The 19,118-nt window shown below is 42.3% G+C and overlaps 1 protein-coding gene across 4 annotated transcripts in view; it reads left to right on the top strand.

Annotated features, from left to right (window-relative positions):
* The window catches only part of LOC108715881 (cadherin EGF LAG seven-pass G-type receptor 3), a 153,896-nt gene that overhangs the window by 35,260 nt on the left and 99,518 nt on the right, over nt 1-19,118 (top strand). For all 4 annotated transcript variants that reach the window (XM_018261406.2, XM_041561740.1, XM_041561739.1 and 1 more), the window contains exon 2: nt 12,244-12,882. In XM_018261406.2, the coding sequence (XP_018116895.1) occupies nt 12,244-12,882 (639 nt within the window). The remainder of the gene's footprint in view (nt 1-12,243; nt 12,883-19,118) is intronic.

Genomic DNA, 19,118 nt, shown 5'->3' with positions numbered 1-19,118 from the left:
GTATAACTATATCAGGAGCAGTGACCATGTTGTAGCTCCCACCCTTCCCAGCTATAGTCAGGTGATCCCACTGGTGTCTAATAAAAGGGCAGCCGAGTTTTACTTTGAAAGCAGCTAGTAAGTCGCAGGTAAAACTTAGTCCCTTTGTAAAATGTATAATAAAGCAATAGAATTCTTAATGAATCAGCTGAAAATTGAGCGTAGGACTGGCCAGATATGGGATGACTTTGACGTAGTCGGCCAGCTTAAATATATTGCAATATATGGACAAACAATCCCTGTGTTGTTTAAAGGGTAAGGCATTTTTTAGTAGCAGTATGCACAAAATGTCTCTGTCTTAAATATATTGATTATGGGTTGAGTGCAGAGGACTCTTGTATTTGTCTATAAGCTTATCCAGTTAATGACTCTACAAATGGTTGCCTCTGTTAAAAGGTAATTGATCCTGCTGTTTGTGAATATGTATCTAGGATCTGCCCATTCCTAGAGACTATTATCCCACTGCTACTATAGGCACCATCTCTCCCTACTATACCTGCTATCCCACAGTCACACTCCCTTCCCAGAGACTATTATCCCACTGTTACTCTAGGCACCATCTCTCCCTACTATACCTGCTATCCCACAGTCACACTCCCTTCCCAGAGACTATTATCCCACTGTTACTATAGACACCATCTCTCCCTACTATACCTGCTATCCCACAGTCACACTCCCTTCCCAGAGACTATTATCCACTGTTACTATAGACACCATCTCTCCCTACTATACCTGCTATCCCACAGCCACACTCCCTTCCCAGAGACTATTATCCACTGTTACTATAGGCACCATCTCTCCCTACTATACCTGCTATCCCACAGTCACACTCCCTTCCCAGAGACTATTATCCACTGTTACTATAGACACCATCTCTCCCTACTATACCTGCTATCCCACAGTCACACTCCCTTCCCAGAGACTATTATCCACTGTTACTATAGGCACCATCTCTCCCTACTATACCTGTTATCCCACAGTCACAGTCCCTCCTTGAGACTATTATCTCACTGTTACTCTAGGCACCATCTCTCCCTACTATACCTGCTATCCCACAGTCACACTCCCTTCCCAGAGACTATTATTCCACTGTTACTATAGGCACCATCTCTCCCTACTATACCTGCTATCCCACAGTCAAACTCCCTTCCCAGAGACTATTATCCCATTGTTACTATAGGCACCATCTCTCCCTACTATACCTGCTATCCCACAGTCACACTCCCTTCCCAGAGACTATTATACACTGTTACTATAGGCACCATCTCTCCCTACTATACCTGCTATCCCACAGCCACACTCCCTTCCCAGAGACTATTATCCCACTGTTACTATAGGCACCATCTCTCTCCCTACTATACCTGCTATCCCACAGTCACACTCCCTTCCCAGAGACTATTATCCCACTGTTACTATAGGCACCATCTCTCCCTACTATACCTGCTATCCCACAGTCACACTCCCTTCCCAGAGACTATTATCCCACTGTTACTATAGGCACTATCTCTCCCTACTATACCTGCTATCCCACAGTCACACTCCCTTCCCAGAGACTATTATCCACTGTTACTATAGGCACCATCTCTCCCTACTATACCTGCTATCCCACAGTCACACTCCCTTCCCAGAGACTATTATACACTGTTACTATAGACACCATCTCTCCCTACTATACCTGTTATCCCACAGTCACACTCCCTTCCCAGAGACTATTATCCCACTGTTACTATAGGCACCATCTCTCCCTACTATACCTGCTATCCCACAGCCACAGTCCCTTTCAAGAGACTATTATCCTCACTGCTAGTAAAGGCAACATCTCTCCCTACTATACCTTCTACACCATGCACAGTCTGCATACTACACATGTCAGTCACCAGGTTAAGAGGTTACCCTCAGTTTCTCTGCATCTCTGAAGGGCTCTTTGCAGCTCATAGCATGGAAGGTCTCATATAGGACCCCAGTGCGAATTTTGCTGCAGGGCCCATACACTTTTATTTATGCTACTGATGTAAACAATGGGGCAAAAAGTCCATTCTCAGGTAGGATTGAAAACATGGTCCTGACTGGGGCATCTGTGTGTTTACGGGGCACCAAGGAGGAGTCAGCCAGACTATAGTTTACAATGCATAATTGGGGACATATGAGAAGTTTATATTCTCTGCAGTGGGTGCAATGTATTGTTGCCAGACTGTGATGAGACCGATACATCTTACTCAGATCCCCACGGCTTGAGACTCAGATAACAAATGAGCACTGAGTCCCTGAGAGAGGAGACAAGTTATTAGTGTTATTCATTTTCACTGATCAGTCTTCAGAAGTTAAAGTCAGAACAATCATTTATATCATAGGGAAAGTATTTAGTATCTTCAAGAAAAGATTGCTTGTCTGAAAATCCAGAACTATATGCCAAAACTACTTGGATAAAACTATCTTTTTTTGACCAAAGTAAATACATCACTGCCAAGGTCGGACTGGGCCAGAGGGACACCGGGAAAAAACCTGGGTGGGAGTTATATTGTCCCTTGGGGTGCAGAGTGTGGTTTTAAGCATCATAGCGCTTTCTCCCCTGCAAAGTGGGGAATAAACATACCAAGGTTTTCCCATACCATACAGTCTTTATATCATCTTTGGAATTATAAGCCACTAACCTTTATAAGTCAAAACTAATTATTACAGTCGAGAAATATTGTTTTGTAACATTTGTATCTAAATATGCCTTTGCTCCTTGATTTAATGCTTCCCTCGTATTCATAGCACCTTCAGCCAGACTTTGCTTCCACAATAAGGTTTCAGGTAAAGCACTACTCCTTGTTTGACTTCCTAAAAGCCATTAATTGTTAATACTGCCGTACGTAGGTCAATGGAGCCTTGTCTGAGAGACAAATTACATCACCGTTAAGTCCTGAACATACCTTAATTTTATTCCCCTGGGAGCTCGGCGCTGAGGTACAAATGAAACCATCACCGACGGCACTAATGAGAACAGCGTAGCGATAAGAGATTACTCTTGCCATCATTAATGGGCTGTGCAGACATCGTCGGCAGCCCTTTCAGCTTTAGTGGGATGCGCCATTCTCTTAGTAGAACGAACAGTAATTCCATAAAGCACAACGAGAACTCACTTGAAAAACACTGCTGTATTCCATCCATAGACAACAAGATCTCCTTCATATCCAGTAGGAGACAGTAACCCCCATCCAGTAGGTCTAAATATTTCCTCTGTACTAAGCATTTATTGGCACATTTACATAAATTTTTTGAGATGCATATATATATTTAATTAAATTATTTTTCAGAGGCAATGGCACACATTCAGGGGCTAAGGCAACGGTATTTATTTACATATAATATATACTTAGGGGCAGATTTATTAAGGGTCCAATAGAAAATTCAAATTTTCAAAACTGTCAAATTCGACTATGTAATTATCCAAACCCAATTAGAATTTTTTTAAAAAGAATTTGCATTTGACTTTCAAGATTTATCATATCGCAAAAGCGGCAAGAAACGCGTAAGTCCAGGACACCCACCACCACTTATTTTGTACTAGCATGTGCGCACAATAAAGCTGAAATTAGGAAGAAACTGCTTGTGCCCTTTCATAAATGTCCAGCATATCGCCTGTGTAGCAGGATTCTTAGTTGCTGAATAGTCATACAGGCGAGGAGGTGCCGGCGTCTCGCGTGGGGCAGCGTCTGGATGGACACGAAAACCGGGTGAGCTCTGATGCGGTCCGCTTCCTTTATTTCATATATCCCCAAAGATTTATCATACTCTGGCACATTAAGAATTCAAATTCAACTATTCGCCACCTAAAACCTGCCAAATTCATGTATAAGTCAATGGTAGAGGTCCAGTGACCAATCTGGAGATGTTTGTAACCTTACTGACATACGAGTTTTTTTTGGAGAAACTTGAATCGTCCGAGTTTTAAATATTCTATTTTTGTAATAGATTTTTAATAGGTTTTAATAGAACCGAATCCATTATTTGGGATTTGGCCGAACCCCAGAATCCTTAGTGAATGATTTGGCCAAATACCGAACCAACTCCGAATCCTGCAAATTAGGGGCGGGAAGGGGAAAACATTTTTTCTTCCTTACCTCCTTGTTTTGTGACAAAAAGTTATGTGATCTCCTCCCCGCCCCTCATTTGCATATGCATTTGCAAATTAGGATTCTGATTCGGTTCGGACAGGCAGAAGGATTCGGCCAAATCCGAATCCTGCTGGAAAAGGATGAATCCTGGCTGAATGCAGAACCGAATCCTGGATTCGGTGCATCCCTAATAAATAACACCCCAACCGAATTTCAAAGAAAATCTAATTTAATAGAGTAAAAAAAAAACTTAGATAAATCTGCCTCCCCATCTCCATCTTCACAATGATATAGTGGGCTTTGCTTAGACAACAGATAAAGCAATATTGGGATAGAAATATAGCATTTCTGCTCATTTCTCTGATATTTTTTTGGCATTACTGGTCTTTTCGAATGAATAGTTTTATGGTGAACAGTACTTATATAGAATAGCATGGAAACGGGAAGGACATGGACCTTCTCTTGTGGGTTATTGATCTACAACTTTTATTGATAGCAGAAAGTTATTGCATAAGCTTTTGGTGCAACCCCCCATTCATCACTGAATTTCATCTGTCCAAGGGCGTTGTTTATGCCATAATTTTCTGGAATCAATAAATGTTCTAGGGGGATAGGGGGGTTGCCTAAAAGGAAAAGTCTTTGTGTCTGTCTCCTTTTTGTGTTATTGTGTAGAGCAGTGTCGTAACTACTGAAGAAGCAGACCCCACGGTCGTAGGGGGGCCCGGACTGTGGGTCTGCTTCATCTATAGCTAATAAAAAAACCCTCCTCCCCAGCTGCTCTCTTACCTGCAGCAAGGAAGGGGGGCACAAGTCCGGCGGGAAGCGGGTCCTGCGTGGGTCAATTTTTTGGAACCCATATCTGACTTGTACTTGTAGCCTGCAATCCGCAACCCGGACCCGCAACCCATATTCTTAACCGCTTGGACCCGCTACCCGACCTGCAAGTACCTTATCCGCAACCTGGACCCGCGACCCAATGACCATCAAGAATCAGGAAGTGTTGTCATTGTAAACCGGAAGTGACATCATTGGAAGTAGGCGTTATCAAAAAAAGGATACACAGAACCGCTGACCCGTGCCTATAAACGCACCCCGAACTTCTAGCTGCAACCCGCAGGGTACCGCAGGTTTTTGTGGGTAACCCGACCAGCTGCAGGACTCTAGCACCAGGCCCCTCTGAAGATTTTTTTGAAAGGGGGCCTGGCTCACTGTAGTTACACAGCTACTTTAGAGATTGGAGTGGAGCAGCCTGGGACAGTGTAGCACTGGCAAATAAAAGAGCGGTACTGTATGACAAAGTTTATCTTCTTATTGAACACTTGTACAGAAATCATGATTGTAAGTTGAGGTCCCTGTTCCTAGGATTTACTGAAAATGCGATTGTAGATAACACGTTGTCTAATTCTGGGCAGTATCATTCTGTGGCCACTAAAGCAAATAAATGGCATTAAAAAGGGCATAAACTCAAGGGATGAAAACATAATTCTGCCTCTTTATAGGTCCCTGGTGAGGCCTCATCTGGAGTATGCAGTTCAGTTTTGGACTCCAGTCCTTAAGAGGGATATAAATGAGCTGGAGTGCAGAGACTATATGGCTGATTCTGTTAATGCTTTTAAGAGGGGCTTAGATGATTTCTTGGACAAACATAATATCCAAGGTTTTAGTGATATAAAAATCTACAATTAGTATAGATATTGTTATATATATAGTTAATGTGAGTGTAGGAAGTGTGTGCATGTATGGGCGCTAGGTTTCATTTGGAGGGGGTTGACTTTAGTCTTTATTCAACCCAACTTAACTATGTAACTATGATCCCATGTGGGCTGAGAAAAGCCAGTTATACACAGGGAGATCCAATTATAACCAGATCAGAGAAGAGGTCAGTCCATATCTGTTGGCCATGGACCATATCCATGGGAGGATGAGTTCAGTGTTGTCCCTAGGGCTGCTGCCTGAGGTGCCCCAGCCTCTTCTGCTCCACACTTACAACTTTAATGTTTGAGCGCTCTATTGCACTCACTATACAAGCAGAACTGAATTTCTGGTTTAAAAAAATGGAAATTCAGCTCTTAAAGTTACAAGTCACTGGTAGCTAGCCATTCTCTGTCGTCTAAGGTTCTCACCTTGCCTCATGGCAGGAGCTGCCCTGGATGAGATCTACAACTGAAGAATTTTCCAGGCTGTCAGTCAATATTTGAATGAACACTCATCATATGGAAATTTGGAAGGCCATTATTTTTGCTTCAAAGTTGGCATCCTCCTTTACTGGATATGTGACTGATCACTCTGTGGGAAAGTCAGGCAGATATCAATGGAATTTGGTCATGCACTTGGAACTAATTGCACTGATTTGACATGTGCCTGTGTGGTCTGAATGCTCCTCGCCCCGGAGAAGTGGGGTTACCATGGTCCTTTCATTTCTGGGTTGGCTGTGGACTCAATACTTCCATTTTGCAGCAGGGTTCACATGGTCTTGTTTCTTTCTTTCTTTCTTTCTTTCTTTCTTTCTTTCTTTCTTTCTTTCTTTCTTTCTTTCTTTCTTTCTTTCTTTCTTTCTTTCTTTCTTTTCTTTCTTTTCTTTCTTTCTTTCTTTCTTCATTACTGTCATTAGGAAAAAGAGAATCATTCCCTTTTGAGTTGTAGAGAGAAGATGTGAAGGCATCTTAGAATTTAGCACTGCTGTCTTTTGAAATGCGGATTGTTGTATTCGCTGAAATGCTAATGATTGATGTACTTATTTCCTTGAAAGATGGACAGCTCTTGATCGATAGATGCCTTACCACAAAGTGGCGGCAGTAAATATTGACATGGCTTCCTGACAGTTTCCAAAGGGCAGAGTTTCTGGAGTGAAGGCCAGAAGATTAAATAGGGTTCTGATGCCATTCTCATCTAGAATAGATCTCTATAATGAATTCCTACACGCTTCTTAAAGAGACACTAACACTGTCATCTATCTAACTATATATCTATCTATTGTTAGCCTCCCACTGGCCTCCTGTTGTGTTGCAACATACTTAAAAGATGCTGGAAAGTGGGTGAGATTTAATAGCCCGCGGTGGTGAGGCCACTTGGTGACCGGTGCTGTAAATGGCAGTGACAACACCATAGGTTAGGCCTTCAAAACATATTATAGTTGCCTTGTACAGGTATGGGACCTGTTATCCAGAATGTTTGGGACCATGGGTTTTCCAGATAACAGATCTTTCTCTAATTTCGATCTTCAAAGGTCTACTTAAGTCTACTAGAAAATAGTGTAAACATTAAACAATCCCAATAGGCTGTTTATGCTTCAAATAAGGATTAATTATACAGTATCTTAGTTGGGATCAAGTGCAAGCTATTGTTTTATTATTACAAAAAAAAGACATCCTTTTTAAACATTTAGATTTTTTTGGATAAAAAAATGGGAAATGACCTTTCTGTAATTCACACTTTCTGGATAATGGGTTTCCGGATAACGGATCCCATACCTGTATTTCACACTGGCTCACTATGCACATAGTAAGCCCTGTTCTTTATACATGTTCTCTATACACAGAGTGATCTCTGTACTTTACACCTGGTCACCGTGTGCATCCTGTGCTTTATACCGAGTCACTATGCACAAAGCCTTCACTTTGATCATATACCTCCCAACTGTCCTGTTTTTCGCGGGACAGTCCCGATTTTGACAGCTCAGTCCTGGATTGTTACTGAAATGTCCAGACTTTCTCTTTGATCTCCTGCACTCTACAGCCAGAAAAAGATGCAACGTTTCTAAAACTCAATTGGCTTTTGGCAGAGAGCCCAGAATACTTGGCAGGTGCACTTAGATACATTTTTAACAATTTAAGATAAGCAAAGAAACAATTGTAACAATTTAAGATAAGCAGGTCTGCAGATCTGGCCTCAGAAGTTCACGAGTGCCATCTTCTTTTTTCTGTCTTCTTCGGGGTCTGAGCAGAGTTTCTTCTTTGGAATCTGAGCGGAGTTTAGCAATTGCGCAGTTGGAGTATATTTCCGGTCATGAAATTTCACAAAAATTTCTGAAAAAAACCACAAACTGCACATGCGACTAAACTCCACTCAGATTCCGAAGAAGACGAAAAAAAGAAGATGGCGCCCGTGAACTCCCGAGGCCAGATCTGCACGGAGGGTTAAGTAAAAAATTAGGGGCATTTGCCCGGGGGGCAGTTAGGCTGTGGGGGAGGAGAGAGGTTGGTCTACACAGGGTAGGGTTTTTTTCTAGTATGGGTTTGTTTCCCCTTTAAAGGGCAATTCCCTTTCATTATCAAAGCTGTGATAAAACAAAAATGTGTTCAAACTTTCATAACCTTCCAAATTTTGTAAAATTAACATGGTAATTAAGGGGTGTGGCTACAAAAAATGGGTGTGGTCAAAACATTTTCCGGCTCCCCCTTTACTGCAGGAGAATTCTGCACTGAAATACGTTTCTGAAAAGAGCAAACAGATTTTTTTATATTTAATTTTGAAATCTGACATGGGGCTAGACATATTGTCAGTTTCCAATCAGCCCCCGGTCATGTGACCTGTGCTCTGATAAAGTTCAGTTACTCTTTACTGCTGTACTGCAAGTTGGAGTGATATCACCCCTCCCTTTCCCCCCCAGCAGCTTAACAACAGAACAATGGGAAGGTAACCAGATAGCAGCTCCCTAACACAAGATAACAGCTGCCTGGTAGATCTAAGAACAGCACTCAATAGTAAAATCCAGGTCCCACTGCGACACATTCAGTTATATTGAGTAGGAGAAACAACAGCCTGCCAGAAAGCAGTTCCATCCTAAAGTGCTGGTTCTTTCTGAAATCACATGACCAAACGAAATGACCTGAGATGCACCTACACACCAATATTACAACTAAAAAATACACTTGTTGGATTAGAAATGAAATTTTATATTGTAGAGTCAATTATTTACAGTGTAATTTAGAAATAAAAATTACACCATAAAAATCACGATGGAATCCCTTTAAAATCTCTGTTAATTTGATGTTATATTTAGGATTCGCCCTGCCACCCTTGGCTGGTGTTCCAAGTAGGAGAAATGGAACGTTTCTACTCAGAGCACAAGGGAGGCCCAGGGGGACGGGAGTACATGATGGATTACATTGTTCTTCAAAGGGAAACAGATTTCCCACTAGGGCACAGGAGAGTTTGGGGGGATCTGTGAGCCAGCTGCTGAGACTGACACTACTATGGAAACAATCGCTCATTGTGATGCTGTGCAGATCTGTGGCACTGAAAGCTCTGGGTTTGTATGCAGTGAATATTGGGAAAGGTGTACGGACCAACTGAGAGGACATTTGCTCTGGGCTTCAATATCATAAGGGTCCCTGAGTAGGGTTACCACCTGTTCGGATTTGACCCAGACAGCCCAGTTTCCTAATTAGGAAAAACGTGCAGGATTCCCTAAAGGTGGCCATAGACGAAAAGATCTGCTCGTTTGGCAACAACGCCAAACGAGCTGATCTTTCCCCGATATATTCAACTATTTTTGAAGAAACTCCTATCTACTCTATTGCACTTCGCCTGGTCTGAGCTGGCAAAGTCAAGTCTGGCGCAAGAGGTAACGTTCAGTAAAATCCGCAAGTTAGTGAATTAGCATAGTTACGTCCCTTCGCCAGAGCGCAACTTCACCTGGTGTTAGGGTGCGAAGTAGCGCTAGAGTATGTCTATTTCGCTAGCGAATTTATGCCAGCACCCGTTAGTAAATCGGCGAAGTTGCAAAATGATGTCACGCTTCACTTCGCCCTTTAGTAAATTTGCCCCATAGTGTTTTGTGTATCTGCAAGTGCGGTGTGTGCGGGTCGAAAAATTCTCGACCCAGCACCCGACCCTAACCTGTCCACACCCATTCTGCCACCGGTCCAGCCCACTGTTCCCCCTCTATTTATAGACAAACGCCCGCCCCACAGTGATGTCACAAAAGGGACGGGCGCGAGTCTATAAATGTAGGCGCTGGAAGCTGGCAGTGCTAGGTCGTGGGCAGGGAGAGCAGGAGAAGAGCTCAACCCTGAACCGCCATGACCCCAAGATTTTGTGTAGGAGCTGGCCCTGAGCCGCGGGTTTTGGACTGGCCCTCTCATTACTACTTGCAGTGTTTTGTTTGCCCCTTTTTGTTTCTTGAAACAATGTAGCAGAAGTCAGTTCTCCTCCAGGCCTGTTAATCAGCTGGCTACATTTTATTTCATTATGCAAAATCATTGCTTTGGCATAGCATTCCCCTTGTAAATTTAAAATTCTTCATAGTATAATGCAATTAGATGGGCAATTTGGGCAGTGATGCCGACTGTAAAAACAAAATTGCACATTCCAGCCAGATTTCACCTGCTCGGGAAAAGTCACCCCATAACATTCTAAGCGCTTCTCTCTCCCAGGGACTGGAGGAGAATGTATAGGTTATTACATTAATTAAATCCATGGCTACATTTGTGTTCCATGTAATGATGAGAGTACAGCGAACATAGCCCCGTCTTGATTACTCGCACTGCCCCTCATTAATCATCTTAACATGAGAAAATCAATGGCTCTCAACCTGTAGGGAGGGTGACAGCCCCTGGTATTTAACTGAAGAACAGGAGTGCTTCCAGCAATATGATGAATTCCTGCCCATGAATACCTCGGTTTCATCATTTTTCTGCATGGAGATTTTTATGAAGCACTTTCATTTTTCTTGTTGAGAGGTCATCCTCCTGACAGTTCAGTGCAACTGGAGGATACTGGGAATTGTAGTCTCTTGGGAGTGTAGGCAGTGTCTATGTAAATCCGTATTGTTCCCAGCAGCTGCTGCTATTAATTAGAAATGCTTATGGGCTTTTATAATATATTCACTAAAGGGCGAATTTTCACCAGCGAACGCTCCGCCACACTTAGTGCCACTTGGCCAGGTGTAAATTCATTACCACTACGCTAATTCACTAAAATGCAAAGTTGCGTCTCAGCAGCCTAACGCTGACGAAGTTTTGCTAGCGTTAATTTGTCAGCACAAGCAATTTCTTAATAATCTTTCTTTAGCGTTCAATTCTGCCTAGCGAAACTTCGTTAGTACTCTTACGCTTTGAATATGGCGGGTACATATAGGTCATATATGTGTCTTTATGAAATGTTGGTGCAAATGCTTGAAGTGGCCACTTGTTATTACACATGTCCAAGGAAGCAAAATAAAAACAAAAGAGATCCTCTAATGCCATAGACATGAGCCCATCCTAAAACAAATGTGGCATGCCCCTCAAATTGGTTAAAAAAAATGAACACAAAAATCTTTAATAGGACTTTTGAAGGCAATCCTGCTTAAAAAAATGTAAAAGACGCCAGTGTTTTTTTTAGAACTCTTTTAACTTTTCAGCAAACTGGAAGTGATGTCACTGAAATAGATTGAGGAGTATGTAGCTTTTTTTTATTACTTCGCCAGGTCTAAGGTGGCGAAGGAAACTCTGGCGAAAGAGGTAACGTTCTCTAAAATTCGCACTTTAGTGAAATTGCGGAGAAATGATCGTACGTCTGAGCGAAAATGCGCCTGTTGATAGGGCGTTAAACTGCGATATTGATGGTCTCTTTCGCTAGCGATTTGTCCTCTTCGTCTGTTAGTAAATTGGGCCACTTCAACCTTCAATAGATCTGCCTCTATATTGTTGTCAGTGATGAAGACGTACAGAGGGCTGTCCCTGGGGTATGGAGACCCATATTTACTGATGGCAGCCCTGAGTGTGTGGCATAAATTTTAGGGTGTATGAAGACATGAGGGCTCAATTGGAAACCAAAATGCAGCGTGCATAGTGCTTTTTTGTACTTTGCATGGGTTTTCGGATGAGATCTTTCCATAATTTGGATCTCCATACCTTAAGTCTACTAGAAAATCATTTAAACATGAATTAAACCCAATAGGATTGCACACAATAAGGATTAATTATACCTTAGTTGGGATAACGTACAAGCACAACGATCCTTTACCTGCACATCAAGGGATTGCAATTAGGCAAATTAAATTGTTTAACAAAGTTACTGTGACAAATTACAGGTCGCTATTGTCTTTGTTTAATAACGTATTATAGTGTATAATATGTACAATGTATAATTGTTATTGTGTTTGCTTCCTCCTTTTTAGATGGAATACACAGCGTAACAGCCCAGTGTGTCCTGCGTGTCTTGATCATAACCGAGGACATGTTGTCGAACAGCATCACTGTACGCCTGGAGAACATGTCCCAAGAACGTTTCCTGTCCCCCTTGTTGACTAGTTTCTTGGAAGGAGTTTCTACAGTGTTGGCCACGCCAAAGGAAGACATCTTCATCTTCAACATTCAGAATGACACGGATGTAGCTGGCTCTGTACTGAATGTCAGCTTTTCAGCCCTGGCCCCCCATGGTGACCGCTCTCAGTTCCTCAGCTCAGAGGACCTTCAGGAACAGCTGTACATGAAGAGGATGACGTTGACCTCTGCCTCCATGTTGGAAGTTCTTCCTTTTGATGACAATGTTTGCCTGAGGGAGCCCTGTGAGAATTACATGAAATGTATCTCTGTGCTCAAATTTGATAGCTCTGCCCCTTTCATCGCTTCAGAGTCAATTATGTTTCGTCCAATTCACCCTATTACTGGTTTACGTTGCCGCTGCCCACAGGGTTTCACTGGGGATTACTGCGAGATAGAGATCAACCTTTGCTATTCCAACCCCTGCCAGAATGGTGGAGTCTGCGCCAGGAGAGAAGGTGGCTACACATGTATTTGCCATGAACGTTTTACAGGTCAGTTTACTCATTTTGTTATTGCTCTAATTGAGTGGTTTTTAGATTTTTTTTTTCACAAAGCCTTGTCAGTATTTGGTGAGGGCCACTTTTTAGATCATATCAAGGTTGCAGATATCAACCATATTTCCAAAAGTATCTAGAACATTAAAAAAAAATTGTTCATCTTAAATCTCAAGATACTTGAACTCCAGGCTGGCCTTTTAGGGCCATCTATGGTATATTTATCAAAGAGTGAAGTTAGAGATCACCACAGTGAGTGAAAGTGAGAGTGAAAGTTCATCCATTGATAAATATGCCTTTCAAAATCCCAAAGAAATTAATAGAGAGGGGCAGAATTTCACTGTAGCAGACTTTGGTGATCTCTAATTTCACTCTTTGATAAATATACCCCTTAGTGAGAAGATAAGACATTCTTCCCATATATTACCCAACTAGCCTCATGGTTCTTCTCCCAGCTTCCCCCTCAATACTGCTGCTGCTCTCAAGGGGTGATCCTAGCCCCTTTGCCGCCTGAGGTGTCTTGCTGTTGACAACCCCCTCACCACCCCATGTTCACCTTTTTGGGGCTGGAGAGGGTACGAGGGGAATCAGGGGGCCAGAACGCTAGAGCAGAGAAGTACAATTGTGCTCTAAGCACCAGAAGAGACAAATTTCTCAGTTGAAAACTGGAAATTTGGCTCCAGTGCGCCTGAGGCAAGTTTCTCAACTCTCCTCATTGGCTCAGCGCCCCTGGCTGCTCTGGCACAATTGGCTCCAATGGGGACTGGGTGAGCAGGAGGTCCAAACTGCTGTCAAAATCTTAAACCCAGTCTCCAGGGTTAATGTGGCCAGCAAACAGCATGCCACCTCTAGATTTTTTCTACCTTAGGCCAAGGACTTTGCGGCCGCCCCACAAGTCTAAGCTTGGTTAAAAGTGTGGTATAGGATGATCTTGCTGGGTCACAAAGCAATATACTCTGTTTGTTATTCAAGGCAAACCCCTATTGGCTGTGACCCTTCTCCTTCCCTACCTTATCCAAATGTCAATTCAAATCAAATTAAATGGACTCAAAGAAGATACTGATTGTTGGTCATTTTGAACTATTACTTCTGTTCTGTTCTACAGCAGAATATGTGAATGGGAAGGAACTTGTAGGCACTGGCGTAAGCAGACCTCGTAGTCGCAAACTATCTACAGCGTGCATGAGCGAGGGGCGGCAAGGTGTATGCTGTAATGTGCCGGGCCCGTACGAAGATTTTTTTTGTGGGGTCCCACACCCCATCATTATGCCACTTATTGTAGTCCAGTTTTGCAAAGAGAACCATATGTTAATTCAGATATATAACCACGTTAGGTTATCGAAGTGTATTAAACGCAATTATCAAGATGGAAAGTGGTATGCTTATTACCATTTTAACTTTAACACACGTCACTAGTTAGTATGGAGGGCAAAGAGCAGCTTCTAAAATTTCGGTGCTGTCAGGTCCAAAGTACACCTACCATGTAAGGACCATGTATAGGGCAGCCAATAGGAGTTACATGTACACACCATGCATGTGTCAATGTGCGCTTTATGCACCTGAATATGGCAAATCTGTGTCCCTAAAGCTGGCCATAGATGCAAAAATTTGACCGTACAAATCTTAGATTCGTACGATTTTCAGGCCTTGTGTGGAGTGTCTCGGCATTTTTCGTGCAGATCAGTCGTTCAGACGATTGGTTCGAAAATTTCTGTCGGCTACCGATAATATCTCTGCATGTATTGCCGATCTGCCGATACCAATGGGAGACTGTCACCAGCTTTTGTTGGACATAACTTTCATATGATTGCAGGGGCAGAACATTGTTTGATCTGTTCTTTTACTACTTTATTTGATCTGAATGGTTAGTGGCAGGTCGGGAGATGGCACCTAACGATCGTTCGTCCGATGCACGTCTATGGCCACCTTTAGGGCTATTTTACCTGTGCCATTTTTCTCTCTGTCCGTGGAAAACCTCCAATAAAGAAAATAACACTATAGCGCATTTGTGAATAACTGACATGAATGGTGTACATCTGTCACTGCCCACATGGGGCTGATATCAGGCAGAAAAAGTTCACCACACCCAGTGTCGGACTGGCCCACCGGGATACCAGGAAAAGTCCCGTTGGGCCCAGGTGTCAGTGGGCCCTTGTGCTGCTAAAGATTTGGCATATTTCATGGTCATTTCCTATTTCTTTGAGAACAACGAGGCTAAATAGATGAAATAATAGATTATAATATGTAAAGAATAGAGACTAGGAGAATAGCAGTTGTGTGAGGAGATGAATAATAATAGTACTGAGAGTGGGCCCTTGATCTACGGTTCTTTGGTGGGCCACTGGTCTAGGGTTTTTGGGTGGGCCCTGGTGTCTCAGTCCGACACTGACCACACCCATGGGTTTTTTTTCTGCTGCAATTTTTGCACCTAACTTTAAAAAAACAACACACATGAAAACCCCAACTACATCGGAGATGAAGAGACATCAGCCTTGTTTTATGTGTGAGCTAAAGCAGTTAGTTATTTTTCATCCCGTGCAGCCAAGGTGAGTGAGCTATAAATAAACCCAACTGCCAGCTCCAATTTTTAAACCAAAGCATGTTTGCTATGCCTGGCATTATCTATTTACCTTGCTCTGTATTTCTCCAGCTCATGTTGACATGCAGTGCAGGCAGCGTGCAGACTATTAAAGTCCAAGAGAAACCAGATACTTATCCAGAAAGCATATGATAGCACATCAGAAACATTCCATTTTCTTTCTTACTGTCAGTCCGGTGCAGCCTGATAAAACCTTTATACCGGCAAAGGGAAGGCTAAAAGCATAATATGTGTATAGGATAATAGTAACTAGTAGTAGCAAGTCTCTGTAGACAGACAAAGAATATATACTTAGGATTGTACTTTCTAGTCTAACTCCAGATACCTTATAAATGTTAATTTAATGTTAATTAAAGGTACTTTCTACATAATGAATGGTTAAAAAACATCCATTTTCTTTATCACCATCCTCAGTTGTGTAACTATAGAGCAAGGATCCCCAACCTTTTGAACCCATGAGCAACCTTCAGAAGTAAAAGGAGTTGGGGAGCAACACAAGCATGAAAAATGTTCTTGGGGTGCCAAATAAGTGCTGTGATTGGCCATTTGGTAGCCCCTATGTGGATTGTGAATCTAGATTGAGTCTCTGTTTGGCAGTGCACATGGTTTTTATACAACTAAAACTTGCCTCCAAGCCTGGAATTCAAAAATAAGCTCCTGCTTTGAGGCCACTGGGAGCAACATCCAAGGGGTTGGTGAGCAACATGTTACTCACAAGCTACTGGTTGGGGATCACTGCTATAGAGGAAGCAGATCTCACTGGCCAGCCTATAACAAATAATATAACAGACCAGGTAGTGATTCATAATAAGAGGCATTGAAACATCAATGTTAAGAGAACCGTGGAGGAAATATTGGGAACAAGAGTATAGTGATTACTGGGGAAGAAAGAATAGGTACCCAACAAATGAGGCACAGTCCACATCTACTGAGTGTAATCAAGCTTTTGGTTATTTACCGTAAAGCTAATGTTCTATAGGGCACATATCAATGGTTATAAAAGTGTGTACCATTCCCTGTTACCTATAGAGGAAGCAGACCACGGGCCCCTGGTAGGTGACTTTCTTGTCAATAGTGTAAGTTATTTTCTCTGAATTCTCTGAGTATTTTAAGACTGTGCTGTTCTCCCTCCTTCCTTAGCATTCCTGCAGGTTGAGGTTTGGGGGGGGGGGTAGTTTTATTCCTTTAGTGTGATTTATTTCTCTAACCACTTCAAGCAGTGAAGGCAGCAGCCGGTTCACCCATAAATCTTCCAAGGACTGTAGAAAGCCCCAGTAAAGTCAGCAAGCGCACGCATTCACTCCTTCACTGCTCTCAGTGAAGGATGCAGAATAGCACACCTCGCAACTGTCCCGTTTTTCGTGGGACAGTCCAGATTTTAGCAGCTCAACCCGCAGTCCCTGGTTTGTTACTGAATGTCCCAACTTTCTCTTTGAACAGCCAGAAAAAGATGCAAAGTTTCTAACTTAATTGGCAGAGAGCCCAGAATATATACTTAGATACATTTGTAACAATTTAAGATAAGCAGGTCTCTTTGGGAAACTGATTTGCAGCTTAAAGGGCAATTCACCTTCATTAGCAAAACTGTAATAACACTTAAAACCCAAAGAAAAGTGTTCAAACTTTCATAGCCTGCCAAATTTTGTAAAATGAACATGGTAATTAGGGGTTGTGGCCACAAAAATGGGTGTGGTCAAAAAATGTTCGCCATGCTCCACAATGCAAATGTTTTTGTCTCTCTTTCTGTTTCCAAAATGTTGGGAGGTATGGAATAGCCAACAAACAGTTGATGTTGACTATTTTGTTATTTGCAGTATGGGGAGCCAAATCTGGTTATGGTGAGAAGGGCTGAAAGGAGCCAAAAAGCCCTTAGCTAGCAATTATATGCAAAGTGATGCCTTTTGAAATCAGAAGGTATTTGCTTGTCTCATGCCATACACACAGCACTGCCTAGATACCAAAAATGACAGTTTTAATTCTCCCATAAGGCATCATGGGCAGAGACATACAAATCACTCCTTTATGTCCCTTTGGCCAACTCTGCATCCAGAACCACTGGTTTATAGCACAGATACAGCCTAATGCTTCAGAGTCATATATCCAAACTTGCAGACAGCCTTTTTTGATCTTGTTAGATCTCATCAGTGCAAGATATTGGAACATGGCTTCTGAGAGATAGGACTTGGAGAGTAGCAAAATGGGGAGCCAAATCTGGTTTGCATGTCTCTGCCCATGATGCCTTATGGGAGAATTAAAACTCTAATTTTTGGTATCTAGGCAGTGCTGTGTATATGGCATGAGACAAGTAAATACTTTATGATTTCAGAAGGCATCACTTTGCATATATTTGCTAGTTAAGGGCTTTTTGGCTCCTTTCAGCCCTTCTCACCCTAACCAGATTTTGCTCCCCATTTCACTAAGTCCTACCTCTCAGAAACCATGTTCCAATATTTTGCTCTGATGACATCTAACAAGATTGAAACAGGCTGTCTGCAAGTTTAGATATATGACTCTGAAGCATTAGGCTGTATCTGTGCTATAAACCAGTGGTTCTTGATGCATAGTTGGCCAAAGGGACATAAAGGAGTGATTTGCACGTCTCCGCCCATGATGCCTTATGGGAGAATTAAAACTGTCATTTTTGGTATCTAAGCAGTGCTGTGTATATGGCACGAGATAAGTAAATACCTTCTGATTTCAGAAGGCATCACTTGGCATGTTATTTGCAGTAGAAATTGGTGCAACAGCAAATAGACCTTTCCCCTTTAATAACAGTGTAATCATTTCAGTTTAACATAGTGAGTTTTCTGCAGCTATAATCCATTCCAGCATTACTGTGTCCCCTGGGGGTTTCGGGGAGGTGTTTAGTGTTATTTAAACGACTTTAAAGCTTGTCTTTTGAGAATTAAAGCATGTGTGAGCTAAACCTGTTTATTATTTTTTATTAACATTTTTCTATGGACACTTATTGAGAACCTATGCACTATGGGTAATGTTTGAATAAGTTAATGACCCAACCGAATCTGATCCTAATTTGCATATGCAAATTAGGGGTGGGAAGGGAAATAACGTGACTTTTCGTCACAAAACAAAATGCGTGTCTGACATTCTGCTTTGTGAAAACATTACTAGGAGTGTAACCCATCTCCATAATGGAGATGATAGTTCCCAATCATAAAATCAGAGATTTGGAGTCCCACCAGCGCCCGCAGCATTGCATAAGAGCGGCGCATTATTGATGTATGAGTCTGTGGGGTAATGGGTTGGCTCTGAGGAGAGTGTGTTCCTTGCATCTTCCTGGAATCCCTGATATGTCCTATTTTTCATGTCAACAAACTGATGGAAAGATCTGTGGGCCTTGCCTTGTCTTGTATCTCTCTTTGTAACGTAAATACATTTATCAAATGTATCAGCTCCTGCTTACATCTGGCCTAGTCATACAATAGGTTGATCTACCTGCACATCAGCATCTTCTCAAAGTGACATAGGTCTATACACCAACAACATTGACATCAGCCTCTCCTCTCCTGCTGTGAACTGCTGAAAATAAACAATTGGCCAGTGTGGGCCATTAGTCACGTCAGGGCCAGCAGATCAGTATATCGCACATACGTGGTGATGTGTTGCATGTATT

Source organism: Xenopus laevis, chromosome 4S (assembly GCF_017654675.1).
Source record: "Xenopus laevis strain J_2021 chromosome 4S, Xenopus_laevis_v10.1, whole genome shotgun sequence".
NCBI classification, from domain to species: Eukaryota; Metazoa; Chordata; class Amphibia; order Anura; family Pipidae; genus Xenopus; species Xenopus laevis.
Note: the sequence above shows the minus strand (reverse complement) of the source record. Positions and strands in the feature narration are given on the sequence as shown.